The 21,057-nt window shown below is 38.8% G+C and overlaps 1 protein-coding gene across 5 annotated transcripts in view; it reads left to right on the forward strand.

The window, feature by feature from the left end:
• The first annotated feature begins 556 nt into the window (after positions 1–556).
• Positions 557–21,057, forward strand: part of LAMA2 (laminin subunit alpha 2) — a 349,942-nt gene continuing 329,441 nt past the window's right edge. For all 5 annotated transcript variants that reach the window (XM_053458972.1, XM_053458973.1, XM_053458974.1 and 2 more), the window contains exon 1: positions 557–702. In XM_053458972.1, coding sequence (XP_053314947.1) covers positions 603–702 — 100 coding nt within the window. In that variant the 5' untranslated portion in view covers positions 557–602. The remainder of the gene's footprint in view (positions 703–21,057) is intronic.

Below are 21,057 nucleotides of genomic sequence, written 5' to 3' on the forward strand. Positions count from 1 at the left end.
TTTCTGTGAACTAATAAAAATATTTTGTTCCCATTGCAAAATTCTATAATAAACAACAGATAAACTGATTTACAGTATCCTTAGTTTCCATGAGCAAGATTACTTTTACAAATAAAATATACACATTTTTGAAATAGTAAATTTTGCGAGCATTATTTAATGTTATTATGATGACGAAACATTTACAGCATAATATGTCCAAGTTTACCAAGCATGCTCAAAATTCTACAGTGTTATTAAGCCCCCAGATATTGTTTTTGGCTTATGAGTATTTTCTAATAAATCTACTTAATTTCCTTAATGTGAAGCAGACAAGTTAGATAGAAAAGCTCCATCAGTCTGGCAGTCATTGATTTTATTAAGAAGACTTAGCATTTCTCAGCACAAACTATTGTAAATAAGAAAGGATCAGGTGCCTTGTTTTGTCTTATGAGAAGAAACAAACTTCTGCCTTGGTGGGATCATGGAAGGAGGAGTGTAATTTTTTTCTCTCTCTAACTTTAGCCTGGAGTCTTGGTTAGAGTTTTGTGTGAGTCTGGCTCACAGCTGCACCCAGAGAAGAACAGTCAGGCAGAGGAGAGGCGTCTCCTCACTGCCTTACCATGCAGAAAATGTCGAACTTTTATCAATGGGTTATGGTACTCAAAACTTTCCAAGTACTTCTGATGCTCTTTGGAAGCATTGAGGCTCAGACACAAACAGGTAATGTCATAGTTTGTAAAATTATGTATAAAAGTGTCTTTAGTTGTTAATGACATAAGATAAATGACAATGCATCGCAATCCCTGCCCATGTAGAAGAATGCTGCCACTGAGATGTACTCAGTGGCAGCATTCTTCTGTGACAGCTGAAGGCAGCCTGTGTACCAGATCTTAGAACGGAAACATGGTGCAAAACCAGTTTCTGTTATTGTAGGCTGGTTTGTGTCTGTGCATGACTTAGTTAATACATTAATTTTTACATAAGTATTAATGTGCTGATCAATTTGTTACTTCTTAATTTATTTGCATTTATTTTATCAGAAAATGTGATATTAACTTTGAGCGTATTTTGTTTTTAGATTGATGTACTACTGGAATTCTAACTGCAGTTTTTTTAATAGAATAGGGATTGTTTAATTTTCATACAGAACATGCAATTATAATTTTTTTAAATAAAGTATTATTATTATTATCATTATTACTACTACTGCTACTACTAATAATAACAATAATAATAATAATAACAATATCATAGCGAATATGATAAGTGATCTACCGTGCATTTTCAAATCCACAACAATGTATCACAATTATTTTGTGATACAAAAACTGAAACTATATCCTGTGATTAAGGAATAATAATATTTTGTCACTTAAATATACCACATAGTCACTATTCTTATATGGAGTTAACCAATGTTATTTGGGATTGTAGCTTTTAATCGTGTATAACAAGTTAAAATGTAAATTAGATCATCATATCTTTTGGGAAGTAGAGACCTTGGTTCATACTGTCTTAAGTTTAACCTGAGTTCTAAACAAAATAATGAATTAGGGATTGTTTACTTTACTGTTAATAGGAAAGCTATGTGATTTTTCTTCAAGTGATCTACCTGTTTGTCTTATTGTAAAATTAAATATGCTTTCCTGTTGATAACCTGAGATGCATAAGTATCTTAAAAATGTCAGCTATAGAAAAATATGGATTCAAGGAGAAGTTAAAACCCTATAGACACATCAACACTGTTAATTCCCCTATGATCAAAGACATATGATCAGATATTAACACTTTATTCATAGCCCACTAAAAAAGGTTATCTGTAGTGACTTGTTAATGGTAACCATCCTTATTTATATATCAGGAGGTAAAAGTATTCTTAAATAACTCACCTGTATTCAAGCAGGGATCAAAGCTGTTATATACCATATATCCCACGAACAGGGATGTCAGATACCAACAGCTCCAGACTGTGTGACTCTGGAAATCTGCTACCAACTCAGCATGCATGTATCAAATCATATCTCAGGCTATTGTTACATTTTGCAACAATCAGAGCTGAATTGACACTTGGCACTACCAAAAGTAATGAAAAGTAAAATACCGTATTGGCTCGGATATAGGCCGCCCCCATATATAGGCCGCACCCTAAAAGTTTGGTGCTTTTTTAAAAAAGCACCAAAAAAACATGCTGCCACTCTGTCCCCCCCCGAGATATGCTGCCACTCTGTCCCCCCCCGAGATATGCTACCACTGTCCCCCCCCCGAGATATGCTGCCACTTTCCTCCTCCTCTCCCCCCGAGATATGCTGCCACTGTCCTCCCCCCCCGAGATATGCTGCCACTGTCCTCCCTCCCCGAGATATGCTACCACTGTCCTCCTCTGCCCCCCGAGATACGCTACCACTGTCCTCCTCTGCCCCCCCCCGACTTACCGGAGCAGACTCCCGGGTGTTTTTCGGGGCCGGCGGGGGACATCTACGCAATACAACTTCCGGTGTCGGCACTGGATGTGCCGGCACCGGAAGTTGCATACGCGTATTGCGTAGATGTCCCCCGCCGGCCCCGCAAGACACCCGGGAGTCTGCTCCGGTAAGTCCAGGGGGGGGACTTACGCTTAGACAACCTCCCGTGCCGGCGTACCCCCCCCCAAAAAAAAGTGCTGGCAGGGGAGGCTGTCTGAGCGTATCGGGGAGTAGGATGCAGGTCCCCTGCACCGCTGCGGGGGATCTGTATCCTAACCCCGCTGCTTGCCCGGCGCCCGGGACTGCGTGTCCCGGGTGTCGGGCGCTAGACCCCGAATATAGGCCACACCCCCACTTTAAAGACTTAAAGTGGGGGAAAAAAGTGCAGCCTATATTCGAGCCAATACGGTATATGTTTAGCCAGGGCCCCCAAGGAAGTGTCCACATTGCTTTTTGCATGGTGAAATAACGTGTCTTTCTTTACTTTTTTGCCAATTACTGTAAAACTCACTAGTTCATAATATGAATGCTCTCTTTGGTTGATTGGTAGGAGAACAAATGAATTTACGTCATACATTTCAATTTGTATATTCCATATTGCGAGTATTGTACATGAAGTTTTACACAAAGCATTTCAAAAATGCTTTCTTGCGTGATTAGCTGTGATGATGTGTTTCGTGCCGAGATACTTGTTGAAAGCATTTCCCAATCCTTTTATAGTTATTATGTGAAATCCTCTAAAGATACCATCAGTTAATTAGCTACGCATTTTATATGCCTGTCCCACTCTCTGTAGGACATTCCTTACTTGTTTTGAATTAAGTAATGTCATGAGGACTGACAATTTCTTCAATATGATTGTATGTCTTAAATTTAGTAGCCCTGATGCATTCTTTATTTTGGCCTAAACAAGGAAGATGATATTCATGAAAGTGCACCATGTATTAATTAAAGGTATGACATTATGCTCTAAAATATAGTATGTAATAAACACGCATTCATTTGTAAGCATAAAACACAGAACGGATGTCCTGCTTGAACTCCAGGATGAATTTAAAATGTTAAATATTGGCGCAGTTACTATAGCAATCATGTTACTGCTTATTGCTCCAGCTTTGCAACTTTGTCCCAGAATTGCCTATTAAACATGAAATGTAAGTAGAATGGTCAAATATTTAAGGAGACAGTCATGCCAATACTGAAACCATTATTTCAGAAAAACATAGTGTTTTATTTTTTGGTTACTTTACCAGTAGTGAATGCCTACTCCTGGTAAGCAGCACTGATGGGTTTTTTGACCCATGGCCAAGGCACAGCTGCAATACAGTCTTACCTGAGGGGCTACCGATGCACAAAGTCTGTTACTGGAGAGGTCAATGCCAGAGCCTGTATCCCCACTGGAGTGTGATACAGTCCCAGGGCCCCAAAGATAATTAGAGACCTCCCTATATGTGCGACTCTGTGAGTACGTACTAATAATAGGAGCATAGACTCACATGCCTCCAGTGTATTCTCAGCAAACAGCAGAGATCAGGATTGATCCCTGGTGCACCCATATGGAAGGGGATGGAGATACGTGGATGTTCTGAATGACATGGAAAGGTCAGAGGCTTTGAGGTTTTAGACAAATGGAAGAGCTGTGTCATAAACTGACATTACCATTCATTTACCCTCTTTTTTGGCTCTAAAACATGTTAGCCTCAAAACTTAAAAATTATAATCGTAACGGACTGTTGTGATTTCTGTAATTAAGGTTATAAAAGTGTGTAGTAGAGATTGAATGTTAGCACTTTTATGTGGTAGGTTGGAAGTACATTTGTCTTTTGCTATTACCGTATTTGCTCAATTATAAGACGACCCCCCAAAATCTGAATATTAATTTAGGAAAAAAGAAAAAGCCTGAATATAAGACGACCCTATAGGAAAAACGTTTTACCAGTTAACGTTAATTCATATAAACTATTTTTTTAATAAAAGCTATGATTGAGAAAAATATTTTGTTTTTAAGTCCTTTTATTTTCCAACCTGCCCCCCAGTTATGCACATCTGCCCCCAGGCTTGTCACTCTGCCCCATAAATGCCTTAAACCCCCTATATGCGACTGTGCCCCATGATATGCCTTTTAACCCTCTATTAAAAGGCATATCATAGAGCACTCTGCCTACAGAAATGCCTTATGCCCCCCATTTAAGGTTATAAAAGTGTGTAGTAGAGATTGAATGTTAGCACTTTTATGTGGTAGGTTGGAAGTACATCTGTCTTTTGTTATTACTGGTGCTTCTGACTCCCGGTGTGTTGTCCGGGCAGCGCTGCAGACGGAAGGAGGTGCGGTTAGCAGCGGGGGTTGTCTGCGTCCATCGCACAGACCTTCCCCGGCTGTCAGAGAAAATTCCCCGGTGAGGGGAACTCTGATCTCTGACAGCCGGGGAAGGTCTGCGCGATGGACGCAGACAACCCCCGCTGCTAACTGCACCTCCTTCCGGCTGCAGTGGAAGTTGTCTACGAGAATCCGCTACCCGGACAACACACCGGGAGTCAGAAGCACCGGTAAGTTGGGGGGGACAGGAGGATCCAGGTCCCCTGCAGCGTTGCGGGGGATCTGGATCTTAGTCTTATAGTCAGACCTATTTGAGGTCCGATTATAAGACGACCCCGATTATAAGACGAGGGGTATTTTTCAGAGCATTTGCTCTAAAAAAAACCTTGTCTTATAATCGAGCAAATACGGTAATTAAATTAGTTAGCATGGCAGTAATTTCCTACTTGATTGACAGTAGTTGTATAGCCAGAAATAGGAACCTGTGTTGACTTTATTTCAGATTTAGATGCCCAAAGAAAAGAAGGACAAATGGACACATATATCAAAGCTGGACCATTGCAGTTGTCATGTGGTCTAGCAGTGAGAACAGCCCATTATCATGTAGACCTCTTAGTAGTAATTTTCTTAAATAGCTCAGACAGCTGATGGGTATGTTTGTAAAAATACTAGTTATTGAAAACAATGACTGTTTGTCAGTACTTACAGTATCACTATTATATACACATATATAAATCATGTTCACTTCAGTAAATGCATTGGAGGTTACATATAAAGAACCATTACCGTTCCAATGAATTAAACATTCCTACTTAACACCTTACTAACTGAGTATAACTCAGCTACATGCCTCCGTGATATAACTAAGTTAATTTATTAATGTTAGCCATAGCTATTGCTTTTGCATTTTCAATTGTGTAAATCTGTCCTTGTATTCTTTCCTTTGAATATTTACATTTAAACATATAAGAAGATTTTTTGGTTTGTATGGAAACCTATATCAACATCTGCATTTGTGTCGCAGGACAATTCAGCGTTTCCAGCAAAAATTACGAATGAGATTTTACATGATTACAGAATTATAATTGGAAGGTGGTTGAACATTTACTGTGACGAGTAAGCATGTTTGTTATTGCTGCATTTAATAGTAAAAGATATAAATTTAGCAGAAAAGCTGGAACAGAACCTTTAATCAGCATTACATGGATGCTGAGGTGTAGATTGTAGGGTTTTGGAAAGTGAAATATCCACATTAAGGGACATTTTCTGGATTTATACCTTGGTACCCCAGTACTTACAGTAAGTCAGTCTAATAGTCTATTTTGTTACAGCTATGTGCAGCTATTTTCTGTGATGAGTTTTATCCTGTGACATTGTTACATATGTTTAATTATAGTGATATATCCCCTTTATATATATCCCATGGATTCCTTTTACATTACATAACATTACTGACTCCTAACATGGCTAATTTAAAATGGAATAGGATCAGTGCTCATTGCTCTAGGGATGCCATTCATCCAGAAATAGGATGTCATGCAGTCAAGAACACTTTTAGCTACATGTGATTTATAATTCGCTTTGTTTTACAAGTAGGGATTGCAAGCATCATGCTGAGTTTGGTGTTCTTATTTAGAACATAATAAATTCCCAGCACAAAACATTTTCCCTAATTACATGGCAAAGTTAGGGAATAAAAGGATGCACTTTAATTTTTTAAACAATTTGTATATTTGAAGGTGTACTCAAGGCTGATAACACACACAAAAGTGGGATACAAACATCTTAATAAGTAAAAAGTTCTTATGAACATGTTGATTGAAGCTGTTCCACATTTTACATTTGTGACCTGTTGAATGAATGTATTCTGTTTGTGTTTCTCCTGGATTCTCTCTTCCTACACTTGCATTAAAGTGGTTAAGTATACGCAGCAGATTCACTTCACGCATACTTTTCATCTTCAGAAACAGACGACGTGACAGGAGTTGGACTGAATATTCCCATATCGCTCTTTGAAACATTAGGCTTTCAAAATACAAAGAGAATCCATTATTGCATGCAACTATTTTTCTTTTCTTGGGTCATTTTAATTCATTAAATCACACTTTTTGTTATTTGTTTATTCACGTTTGATCTGTTTGACCATCTGAATCTTTTCACAGATGTCTAGCACTTCTCCTGAGAACTAATCAACAGGAGGACATAGATAGAAACAATAAAAAAAGAAACCTGTATTGCATTTACAATCAAAACCACACAAGTGTCTGCGCACCCAAATAATAAGTGAGTAAATTATATACTCACTTATTATTTGGGTGCGCAGACACTTGTGTGGTTTTGATTGTATTTAATTTGGAACATTTTGGGGAGTTTGTTCCTGTGTTTTTCCAGCACCACTTCACCAGAAGGTGTAATACTTATATTTAATTAGAATATTGCGCTTCACTTTTTTGTATTTTGAGTACTGTATTGCATTTACGTTAACCCACTACATTGCAATTTAAAATATATAAAAAACATTTTTACATACATTTTCAATATCTTAGCTGCTTATGTTAAAGCATACTGTGTAAGAGACAGTCCCTCTTTTCTCCACTGATGTCCTTCTTTCCTATTAACTCAAAATGTTTGGTGGATGTGAGTTTATCTATAAATTCTGGTGTATGCGCTAGCTCCAAAACAAATAAACAGGTTAACAATAATATATTTCATAGATGCTTATTGCATCAATATTTAAAATACATACCGTATTGGTCCGAATATAGGCAACACCTTTAAGACTTAAAGTGGGGGTGCGGCCTGTAATCGGGATTTAACACAGGGATGCACAATTTGTATTTTTTTTTCTTTATCATTTAGCCCTGCTGCAGGCAAGCAGCAGGATTATGATCCAGATCCCCCGCAGCGCTTCTATAACGGATCACCGGCGTGACATAACCTGTATGGTGCTCCACCATAGAAGCCCTGGCGGAAGTGCCAGCAGAGGAGGTTACCTATGCACATCATGCAGCCATTCACTGGCTGCAAGAGAGGAGGATTATCTGCAGCGCTGCAGGGGACCTGTATCCTCCTCTCTGGCAGCCGGTGAACATCACCAGGGCTGCCAGAGAGGCTTCTATGGTTGAGGCTTCTATGGTGGAGCACCCGAAGATTATGTCACGCTGGTGCCAGTGACCTGATACGTTTCGCCCTCAAGGGACTTCTTTACAGGATTTTTAGAGCTAGCTTAATGATATGGATACTGTAACCTTTAAGGCCTGCTTTGCAGAGTATAAGCAGTGTAGTATGGCTGGATTCAGTATAGTACAGCTTGCTTTAATTCAAAACTGAGTATATCTCTCACCAGGTTCACTTCCATTTTAAAAGTGGGGTGTTCGCATAGGTCTTACCCTCTACTCATCAAAGAAAGGATGCAAGTTTATATAAGTAGTCTACAGCCCTAAAAGTTACAATTATATATATATATATATATATATATATATATATATATATATATATATATATAGAACCAGCAAAAATGTTTTTACAAATTAAAGTATATTAAAAAATAAAGTACAAATGCCTTGATTACATTAATAACTATCTAGCGGTAGATGTCACATAAAAAGTCTTAAAGTCCTGCTCCTAGACCCAGCTTATCACAACATCCCTAAAACAAAGATGTCCATCTTTGGCCATTTGAAACATTAATAGGTATGTATAAATATTTTTTAAAAAGGAAACGTGAAGGAGAAGGTTTGAGTAAATGTCCAATGTGCCCAATGAAAACTTAGTTTATAGTGTGTTAACCTGATATATCTCAGAGACTTCTACATCATGTCAACACAACATAAACAGCTATTTTTATGCTCTGTTAAGATGTAAAGTATATTTTTATAGTTAAATGTTTACATTTAATGTGAGCAAAACACCAGCATTTATTGTTTCCCATGTCCAAGTTTTCAATTATCCATGTGATGTAATTAATTCTCCATTCTGTGCAGTAAAAAAAAAAGAATAATATATACAAATACCTTATTTGATTCCTTGTCTTAACTTTGCTCTAAGATGTATTTAAATTATTTATTATATGCATCTTGATAGTGTCAGTCCTCTGTGTTTCTCCAATTTTATTTTCGATATTAATATATCAATGCAGCTATTAAACTGACTCTCCTCTCAGAACCCTTTATTTGTGTCATTAAGTCCATTACAGTTTTCCTGTTCTGTAATAGAAATTCATTAAAATAAATCTGCGATGTGAAGTGGCTGTACTCGTGTCAGCATTGTATGTTTATAATTACACAACCCGATGCTAACAATGATTTGTACTCCAAAGAATGCTTAAAAAATTGCATTGTCCTTGTAGCTGCAGACAACAGTCTGAAATGTATTAATTTCATTGGAACATAAAATTACACTTTTTACATTTAAACACACTTACACAAACTTACACATTCTAACACACATAACGTACTCATACTCACTAACAGACTCATTCTATCACACTCTCCCTCTCACACTATATATATATATATATATATATATATATATATATATATATATATATATATATATATATATATATATATATATATATATACTGTAAGACCGTGAACCCCAGGGAGTTTGCATGGCATCTGGGTACAGCTGCTATGCAAATTATACATATGGGTCCCTGGGGAGCAATTGGAGAGCAGGGTGGGCCAATGCTCCATTCCCCCATTCTGTGGAAATTCCATGCCGGCTTTTCCAGAAGGCTAGAAGTCTGCAGGATCCGTTCCAGGATTCCTATGGAGCCAGCATCAAGCACAGGTGCTGGACATTAAAAACCCCTGGAGCCTGATAATCAGAGAGACTGTTGGGGGAAGAGGAAGTTCCCTGCGCTCCCAGGGTAAGGAGAGGCCCTGAAGCAGACTATCCCTGAGCCAAGTGAGGCAATACCTGCCTGGACCTTTTGTGTGCTGTCTGGGGGAGGTTTTCCTGGCTTAGCTGGATCTGGCTGGGAGGTCGAGTTAGTGGGTAATTAGGCTGGTCAGTGTGGACCAGCATAGTTTAGTTAGAGAGGGCTCCAATTGGGAGTTAGGTTTTCTTTTTATGATTTGGTTTTGGGGTTTGAGCGATTAAAAATAAAGCACTGTTTTGCTACAAACTGGTGTTCCTGACTCTGAATGTAAGAGCGCGTGCGTGCGCCCCTACTTCTCTTATTTCATTCGTGAATGGAGAAGGTGGGGAACGCACGTCAACGGGGGTGGGGTGACCCCTAGTGGTGGTTTTATTGTGCCAGTCAGAGCTATTTGTTTGCTGTTCCTTCTATGTGATTCCTTGTATTGACCTTTGGCTATTGTACTAAGACTTTGCTGCCGGCTCCAGTCCTGACCCTTGGCTATTACACTACGACTTTGCTGCCGGCTCCAGTCCTGACCCTTGGCTATTACACTATGACTTTGCTGCCGTCTCCAGTCCTGACCCTTGGCTATTGTACTACGACTACGCTACTGTCCTGCATACTGGGTTCCTCTTCTCACCCCCGACACCTCCCTGCTGCTGACAGACAACGCGTCTCCTCCGATGTCATTTTGGCATGAAATTCAGATGTATTTAAGCCCTGATCTCCCAGATGCCTTTGCTCAGGTATCAGCTGGATTTTACCCTATACCCAAGCGTTATGTGCACTTTTGACTATGCGTGTACCAGACCCTCTTCAGTGATTTCAACCAGTGATACTTGCAGCCTGCCTCGACTAGTGCTTTGTGACTTGACTTTGCCTTTTGGATCTTCCCTTTATTACCTCGCCCGGACTTTTGTGTGTGTTTGTTTTCTGCCACTAGAGACCAACCTATTCTCCGGCTCACGTTCACATACACATTCACATTAACACACACTTATGCATAGACATTCATGCTCACATACACTTATAATGCACAGTCATGCTCATGTGCATTTCTTCATACACGTTCATGCTCAAATACACTTATACATACACATTCATGTTAACACACATTTATACATAAACATTCATGGTCATATATGCTTATACATACACATTCATGCTTCCGGGTCAGAAGGCCCATTCATGAACAATTTTGAAGTGACACAAGGATACCGGAACAGGGGTCGCAGGGGTTGCCCAGGCCCCCTAGAGAGACAGCCCCCTTCACTCTTGTGACCCCTGTGACCACTCTAGTTATGCCACTGTTTCCAACATATTGTAATTCAAATGAAGATCTGTTAAAAAATACAGTGGCAATTATTGTTTGACACACGTGATTGAAAAAACTATTGTAATATATAATGTATGTATTATGTATGTATTATGTATGTATTTTATAAATGATCCCTTGTCTAGGTGTGCTACCTGCTTCTAGTGGTTAAAGTGGTTAAAGTGTCAACTACACAGTTATTATCATCATTAATCTAATTTACTAAGAGTAGTAACTAAGGAAAGTTGTATCCTACACTGATGTCACATAAAGAATATATGCATAATATGCAGAAACGACGCAAAGGCATAGCCCGTGGGTGGCTCAAGGATGCCCCTCACTCATTTGGCTCTGCTAAAATTACCTATGGCTTGTGTAGTTATTTCACAAATATTTGGTTTCAGGCAAAATTTACATAACAATGTCCTTTCCTGAACGCCTTACTCCTCCTTTGTAATGCTTCGAGAACTAGACTTAAGCTTCCATCAAAAGGGCAATATATATATATATATATATATATATATATATATATATATATTAGTAACATATTTATTGAACTTGTTATGTCTTAGGAATTATTTCCTGTTATGTGTGACGCAGATGCTTATTCATACAAAACTCCTTAGACAATTGCATGTGAATTTTATTTGTTCCAACTTATTTCCTACATAAAAACATCTGCAAATCCCCAGGTTTATAAACACAACTGAAAAAAATTAAATATACACAGTTTTGTTGAGGTAACATGACCTCTTCTGTTCTGAATTGTTAATTGAAGCAGCCAGTGCAGCTTAAATTTCTGGATGGAATAATAAAACAGATGTGTTTACAAATTCCTTTTTTGAATTGTGTTGGTATCCATAGTGTCATCAATTTACAAGTGTTTTTTGTGTAATTGTTTGTGGACAAAATTCATATTACTGCTATTTGTGGAGGATGAAGACAAAAGTGCCATAAACATAACTGCACAGCAGCAATAGCAGCTTATGATTGTTGGCATTATGCCTAGAGGTGACTTTCTGTCTTGGTCTCTTCTCTCAAAATGCCGTATGCCTATACAGGCGTGTACAAGGTGTTACCTAATGTCCAGATGTCCATGTTGCCTGCATCTGAAATTACACCTGACCTAAAGATGGCTGACTTGATTGTTGCTATGGTTACACCAGTATACTTTTGCATGTGTCCCTATCGTATGTCTTTGAAAGGTATCTATGCCTTTTGGTATTTTCTGGTTTAAATTTGTTCTCAGACATCTTTGTACTCTGTTGGGTGATCTGCAAAGTAATTTTTCCATGTTAAATCTCCACTCATGTGGCAAATAACATACCGGTATATTGTTTTCCATTGTGTCCATTGTTTATATTTTCTTTAACCCCTTAAGGACCAGGCTGTGTTTTACCTTTTTTACCATTGGGACCGAGGCTGGTTTAACACTTTTGCGGTGTTCGTGTTTAGATGTAATTTTCTCTTCACTCATTTAGTGAACCCACACAAATTATATGTTGTTTTTTTCAGGACAAGAAGGGCTTTCGTCAGATACCATTGTTTTAATCATATTATCTAATTTCCCATAAAAAAAATAATAAAATATGATGAAAAATGTAAAAAAAATCCCACATTTTCTGACTTTTACCCCAAAAATCTTTTACTAATGAAAAAACCTACTAAATATATTCTACTATTTGTCCTGAGTTTAGAAATACCCAATGTTTTTATGTTTTTTTGCTTTTTTCTGCACGTTATGGAGCATTAAGTACAAGTAGCGTTTTGCTATTTCAAAACTATTTTTTCCAAATCTGGTAATTCTTCCCCCCATGTGCCATTTTGGGTATCTTTGAAGCCGGCCAATGCAATTTAGCTCCAGGTATACGTCACTATCAAACAACACCCTAATATGTGTTCAACAACATCTCTCGAGTACAGTGATACCACCCATGCATGGGTTTGACTGCTGTTTGGGGTTAAAAGGCCACATTTGGGAAGTGCGCTTTTTTTTTCCCTATTTTGGTCAGTCTGTGCCTATGCCCTATCTTTGAGCCTGGCCACTACAATTTACCTCATAAAACCATATATTTTTGAAAACTAGACACCCCAAGGTACTTAAAATGGTAGTATTTAACCCTTTCCATGCATCAGATTCTACCACCAGCCTTTGCCACACTTTGTGGTAGTATTTATTTTTATATTTTTTTCACACAAATTGTACTTTGGGTATAAATTTATAGCTCCAGGTATATGTCACTATCAAACAACACCCTAATATGTGTTCAGGAACATCTCCCGAGTTCAGTCATACCCCACATGTATGGGTTTGTCTGGTGTTTGGGGTTAAAATGCCACATTTTGGAAGTGCGCTTTTTTTTCCCCATTTTGGTCAGTCTGTGTCTATGCCCTATCTTTGAGCCTGGCCACTCCAATTTACCCCATCAAACCATTCATTTTTTTAAATTAGACACCCCTTGGGTATTTGAAATGCTTTTATTTAAATTTTTCCATGTCAGGATTTTTGGGAAGATACAGCGCTAATTTTAGCACTTGCTCATAATAATAAACTTTATTTTTTTATTTTATTTATTTTACTCTTTTTGGACTTTTTTTTTTACATTTTGCTGGACCTGGGTAGTTCCTTTAAAGCATAATAATTTGTAAATGTTACCATGTTTTTTTTAAGCTTTTTGTTTTTTTCCTTTTTTTTTAATTTTTTTTTTTTTAATATTTTTCTAATCACAAAGTGATTAGAAAGCTGGGCTCCATTGACTTGTATGGTTGAATGCAGTACCTGTATTCAACCTGCAAGTGGAGCCAGAGTTCTAGAGGGTCTGGAGACCGTCTAGCAAACTTTTTCAACTTTATTATTTTTTTTCCCGGGCCGCCGCCATCTTGCGGATGGCGAAGACTGGGTGCAGCTGCGGCTGTGACCGCTCTCCGGAGCGGTCACAGCCCGCCCTGGGGTAAGTATTTGGTGTCGCTGGATGCCTCCTGATCGAGGCATTCCAGCGACACCATTGAAGTTTAGGAGGTGATCGTTGATCGCCTCCTAAATGCTTTTAAAACGGGCGTCCGCCGCCATACACTGTATGGCGGATGTTGATGCCCTGGGGAGGGGCCAGAAATGGCCCATCATGCCGATCTCGGTGTTGCTGAATGCCTCGACATCGAGGCATTACAGCAACACCGTTTAAGCTTAGAAAGTGATCGTTGATCACTTTCTAAGCTTGTTTAAGTCTCATGACGTGTCAGGCACGTCATAGGTCGTTAAGTGACCGTTTTGCATGACGTGCATGACCCGGCAATGGACTTAACGTTAAGCACCTTGAAGTGTCTAAGGGGAAGAGTATTGTCGATCTTACCCAGGACTTGAAGCCTTGTCCACTCAAGTTCACAAGCGGGCTACATTTTCCACCTAGATTAGCCTGGAGGCTTTGAACTTTTAGTGCTCAGGTTTCTTGTTGAGGTAATTTCCCTCCAGTCAGCTTAGTATTGTCCTTTACAAGTTGTTATTTGCTGACTCTTGGTTCTTGTGTAGTTTTTCACACATGGTTTCTCCATTTTGGCTTTATTTTTGTTGAATAAATCATGACGCGTTGTAATATGTCATGTGTTGTTGTTCATCTGTGGTAATATTTACTTAATTTTTAGACCTGCTAAGGAACAGATAATTGTTATTATGTCCTGTTATGTAAAACCATAGTATTCCACATCTAGGCAATGATTAAGTTTGGAGTTTGTATACCATTGCACATATATATATATATATATATATATATATATATATATATATATATATATATATATATATATTAACTGGTACAATTTTCTGTAACTATGTTTTCTCTTCTGTGATTACATTAAACAAAAACCATTTATTGCATTTCACTGATTTTTTTCTTATTATTTGTTAGCACAGTATTCTTTTTGCATATTTGTGGCATGACCTTTACAAAAATTTAATTGTAGCAACATATTGAAATCATTAACTACGTGTAGTGAACAATAAAGAATGTCGTCTTAACTTACATAGAAAGTCCATACAAGAATGATTAATGTGTATTGCTGAATTTACTGGAAAAATGAATACAGCATATTGGCCCGAGAGAAAATATCATTTTTAGCGGATGTTGATACATTTTTGTGGCCGGCGTAGAAAAACATGTAAAGCTACATAAGCTTTTGGGACCTAACGTGAAGAAAAGACCCCTGGGGTCTTGAAGCTTATGTAACTTTTAATCTTTTTCTATATCGGCCAAACAAAAGGTATCAGCTTTGACCATAGCATTTTTTTTTGAATGTGGGTTATTTTTTGACATATTTTTCAAGTTCATTATTTTTTCTATGACCCATCAATTAACTGTGTAAATGAGCAATACTAGCTTTGTCAGTCATCATGAGATTTATTCTGGCGATGGATAGGCACAAACATGTTTCATGGTGGACATTTTCAAAACCAACAGGATTGGTGGTAAACACCTTTTTTTCCATTCAAAACAAACCTTAATAGTTTTGCTTGGTTATAAATGTATTAATTACCCATGTGTTAATAATAGAATCACTCTATTCCCTTTATAAAGGCCAAAAACAAAAATAGTAATGAGCATACTGTAAATCGAAGCATTTTGCTAATAATGATGCTATGATTTGAAAATGCTTGAAAACTCCAAAAACATGATATACCTGTGCGTAATTAAAAAAAAATAAATCAGTGAAACATTTTAAAAAATGGTGTTCCTTTGTTAAAGTTTTGCTTTTCAGGATTTGTTAAATGTATAACAAGCTTATATAACACCCCAAGCTTCTATGTACTTTAAGCCCTATTATCCTAAACCATTAATTGGTTAGCTTACCATAATAAAAAACAGTAAATATATTCAACCCTTCAGGATCTTATTTAAGGTTGGTCAAGCCCCAGTATGCACCCGGCACAGACACATAAACTCACATACACACACTAACAGAGACAGAAAAGGAATGACCAAAGGGAAAAGAGACAAGTAGGCAGACACAAAGGTCAAATAGCAGGAAGAGAGCTGCTTCTTGAATAAATTCTCAAGTCCAGGTAGTAAAAGAACAAAACAGAATGCACAATATTTGGGGCTCATAAATCAGCTCCAATTTAATGCACCTGCGTGGTATGATCCCTACCTATGGATGCGCACTGGCGGGTCTTGGTCCAAAATAGGATGATTCGGTAATATTTGATAGATCCTATTTCTGGCTCCCAATAAACAGCATACTGTAGAGCAATCCCCACTCTGAGGTGTGACAGAAGGAATTTTCTAATTGTCTATGTACAGTGGGGTAAAAAAGTCAGCCACCAATTGTGCAAGTTCTCCCACTTACAAAGATGAGAGAGGCCTGTAATTCTCACCATAGGTACACTTCAACTAATGGGGTTGGGGGGAAAGAATACAGGAAATCACATTGTAGGATTTCTAATGAATTCATTGGTAAATTCCTCGGTAAAATAAGTATTTGGTCACCTACAAACAGACAAGATATCTGGCTCTCACAGACCTGTAACATCTTCTTTAAGAGTCTCCTCTGTTCTCCTCTGATGGCTTGGGGTTGATACAGACAGGCGCAGGAAATCACTCAAAGACAGAAGATGCGGGTTAAGAGTTGTATTGCATATGATGGTACAACAATATATATACAAGGAAAGTCACTTGGCAGGAAGCTCTCTGGTTGGGGCACACACGGCAGGAAGCCCTCTGGTTGGAGCACACACGGCAGGAAGCCCTCTGGTTGGGGCACACACAGCAGGAAGCCCTCTGGTTGGGGCACACACGGCAGGAAGCCCTCTCGTTGGGGCACACACGGCAGGAAGCCCTCTCGTTGGGGCACACACGGCAGGAAGCCCTCTTGCAGGGCACATGGCTAGAAGCCCTCTTGCAGGGCACACGGCTAGAACCCCTCTTGCAGGGCACACGGCAGGTTGCCCACTTGCAGGGCACACGGCAGGTTGCCCACTAGTTGGGCACTCAAACAAATCAGAAACCAAAGCATTAACAGATCAGGAACCAAAGCAGGAACAAATCAGGAACCAAAGCAGGAACCAAAGCAGGAACCAAAGCAGGAACCAAAGCAGGAACCAAAGCAGGAACCAAAGCAGGAACCAAAGCAGGAACCAAAGCAGGAACCAAAGCAGGAACCAAACAGGTAGTCCTAAACGTCAATGTCAAGGCCCAGACTGAAGGGCTGGGCAGGTTTATATAGGCTGTGATAATCAGGTAACAAGGTGCACCTGGACATGATAATCAGTCTGAGTGGTTCTGAGTGGCAATGGCGGCCACTACTGGCTGGAAACATGAAATGAGTAGCACAAAGTTTCAACAAGTCCAGACAGCGAAGGGTGAACGTTACACTGGGTCTTTCAGCATGACAATGATCCCAAACACACCGCCCGGGCAACAAAGGAGTGGCTTCGTAAGAAGCATTTCAAGGTCCTGGATTGGCCTAGCCAGTCTCCAGCTCTCAACCCCATAGAAAACCTTTGGAGGGAGTTGAAAGTCCGTGTTGCCCAGCGACAGCCCCAAAACATCACTGCTCTAGAGGAGATCTGCATGGAGGAATGGTCCAAAGTGTGTGAAAACCTTGTGAAGACTTACAGAAAACGTTTGACCTCTGTCATTGCCAACAAAGGGTATATAACAAAGTATTGATACGAACTTTTGTTATTGACCAAATACTTTTTTTCCATTAAATAATTTTCCACCATAATTTGCAAATAAATTCTTTAAAAATCAGACAATGTGATTTATGGACTTTGTTGTCTCATTCTGTCACTCATAGTTGAAGTGTACCTATGGTGAAAATTACAGGCCTCTCTCATCTTTGTAAGTGGGAGAACTTGCACAATTGGTGGCTGACTAAATACTTTTTTGCCCCACTGTACATATGAATAAAACTATATATATATATATATATATATATATATATATATATATATAGTGCTCACAGGGATCTCATTAGATCCGCCTGGATATCTTGTTAGGTCCAGAGATAAAGATGAAATGCAGAAATTAAAAACAAAAAAATTAGCCCTTCGAATGGCGAAATTAAATTACCACAACTATTGTGATGTCAGCTGGCTGGTATGTTGGTAAAAAAACCTTATTTTTATGTTATGCTACTGTATTGGATAGATCTAAATTGTGAACCTGTCATTAGGGTTTTCATTTCAAGAATATAAGTAAAATATAAGTAAAACGTACACAATGTTATACAAATAGCCACTTAGTGAAAGAGATCATCATACTCCAGTCCATTAATAAGTACTTAGTACTTACATTTTAGGATAATTATATATAATTTTCCTTATAGTCTCTCTTTAAGTATAATGTGATGTTCAGTAGCCATGAATTCTACATTCAAGCTAAATAAATGTGAACCAGCAAAAAGACATGTGCTGTGTGCAAGGGATTCTGAAGAATAACTACTGAATATTTTTTCTATAGTAAACAAATAATTTTATATTTAAGTTAGACCAGACAAATTTATGCATTTTAGAAATTGATTCATTTAAATAGGGCCACTTGAAACTAAAAGTTATATTAGTTATATGTAACTAAAAGTTATATGTAACTAAGTTATTTTGTTTATACAAAATAACTTAGTTACATAGTTACTATGTAACTATGTAACTATGTAACTAAGTTATTTTGTATAAACATTTCTTTTACATACACATAGATTGTAGAAAAACTTCCCATAAGAACTACAGCACAGTGTGAAGTTAGTACCGTATTTGCTCGATTATAAGACAAGGTTTTTTTCAGAGCAAATGCTCTGAAAAATACCCCTCGTCTTCTAATCGGGGTCGTCTTCTAATCAGACCTCAAATAGAGGTCTGATTAGGAGACTAAGATCCAGATCCCCCGCACCGCTGCAGGGGACCTGGATCCTCCTGTCTCACCCCCCCCCCATCATACACACACTTACCGGTGCTTCCTGCTGTATTGCCGGGGCAGCGGGTTGACGTCTACGCAATCCGCGTAGACAACGTCCGCTGCAGCCGGTAGGAGGTGTGGCTAGCAGCGGGGATTGTCTGCGTCCGTCGCGTAGACCTTCCCCGACTGTCAGAGATCAGAGAGGGGGAAGGAGGGTGAGAGAGGGGGGAGAGAGAGAGAGAGTGTGTGTGTGTGTGTTAGGTAAATGGGGGTATAGGGTATGTGTGTTAAATGGGGGGCATAGGGCATTTCTGGAGTGGCGTTAAGGGAGCATTTAATAGAGCACTCTGCCTCCTGAAATGCCTTATACCTCCCTATATGCCACTCTGCCCCATAATATGCCTTTTAACCCCCTAAATGCCAGAGTGGCATATAGGGGTATAAGGCATTTCTGGAGGCAGAGTGCTCTATACAATGCCTTTTAACTCCCTTAATGCCACTCTGCCTCCTGAAATGCCTTATACCTCCCTATATGCCACTCTGCCCCATAATATGCATTTTAACCCCCTAAATGCCAGAATGGGATATAGGGGTATAAGGCATTTCTGGAGGCAGAGTGGCACATAGGGGGTCAAAAGGCATACCATGGGGCACAGTGGCATATAGAGGGTTAAAAGGCATATCATGGGCCACAGTGCCATATTGGAGTGGCAAGCCTGGGGGTCGTCTTATATTCAGGCTTTTTCTTTTTTTCCTAAGTTAATATTCAGATTTTGGGGGGTCGTCTTATAATCAGGGTCGTCTTATAATCGAGCAAATACGGTATTTATTTAAACAAATGCTATCCCTGTAATATTTCTGGGGTTAGTTATGTAACTTTCTTTAACCTATTGAGTCCCAGTGGTCATTCAGGGCAGTCCCCACCCACCATCAGTTGCTGAGCGAATTTTTGAGTTTTTCTATAGTACTTTATAGTATTTAAGGTAATGGTGTAAGTGTGGCCGGCAGCTCTATGTGTGTGGCCATGTAGAATGCGGCCAGGCATATCTATCCACTGGAAGCAGGCTTATTATTATTTAATCAAACCATACATTAGGTAAAGAAAGCCCTATTCACAAGTTTAACACCTAGAGGAAACGTGGTGCAGAGAAACATAGGGTATGGAGAAAGAGAGAGATACTGCCATAGATGGATGTAGGAATTGTATTAGTGACAGATAATCTGTGGTGACCTGGTGAATTCCCTGGGCCCCGGAGAGCTCCCAAGTATGATTAAATGGTATATAAGCATTCAGTGTATTCCTTTCAGCTGTCTCTTTTTGTTATTTCCTTGTATCTCGTATCTGTTCCAAAAGAGAGGAAGCAATGTTATAGAACAGGTCCCAGATTGTGTTGCCACAGGTACAAGTGTAAAGTATTGGCGATGTAAAAAGAATCTGACAGCTGCTCTGACATACTCTTCTTGTCATCTTCAGACTTAGCTTTTGGTTGCCAGATACATTTAAGAAAGTTATGTAGATGAAGTGAAATGTGATATGGAAATTGGGATGAATGGATATTGTTGCATCTGTAAAGTAAACATGTTTCTTTTCCACAGACAGTTTTTGCGGATCTTTGGTAAGGATATGTTCAAATAATTCTCTGTTGTAATCATAAGAATGGTTATGGGAAACAGGAAATGTCTTCCTTTAAATGTTTCCCTTTCTGCTGCTGTGATCATCATTAAATTACATGATGGCTTGAAAACAAGTCACAATTGTTGTTACTATGTGAACCAAGACATTAAGATGTTCGTATGAAGAAAAATATTAATTTTAAGTGTTTCAGTTTCATCATGGTATGACATGGGTAGAGGGTACTATAATGTAATGTGTCTACATGAAGCCCAATTTGACAATTTTGACAATTTGACAATTGAGAAAAATGCATTTCTTGTTTTTATTTCCTTTTATTTTCCAACCTGCCCCCCAGTTATGCCCCTCTGCCCCCTGATATGCCACTCTGCCCTCCAGAAGACTGGATGGGGATGAGTTGTAGAGGTTGTTGGTCTTCAGATCGCTTAGACAGGATATTGGAGAGTGTTATGAGGACAGGTTGTATGCTTCTCAAAAGAGGTGGGTTTTCAGCCTTTGAAATTTGCATATGAGGGAGAAAATCTCACAGAATGGAAATGAAATTCTAGAGTGCAGCAAGGGTAAAATCCTGGATGCGGGAGTGGGAGGAGGTAAT

The sequence above is a fragment of the Spea bombifrons genome, chromosome 3 (genome assembly GCF_027358695.1).
Source record: "Spea bombifrons isolate aSpeBom1 chromosome 3, aSpeBom1.2.pri, whole genome shotgun sequence".
Lineage (NCBI taxonomy): Eukaryota > Metazoa > Chordata > Amphibia > Anura > Pelobatidae > Spea > Spea bombifrons.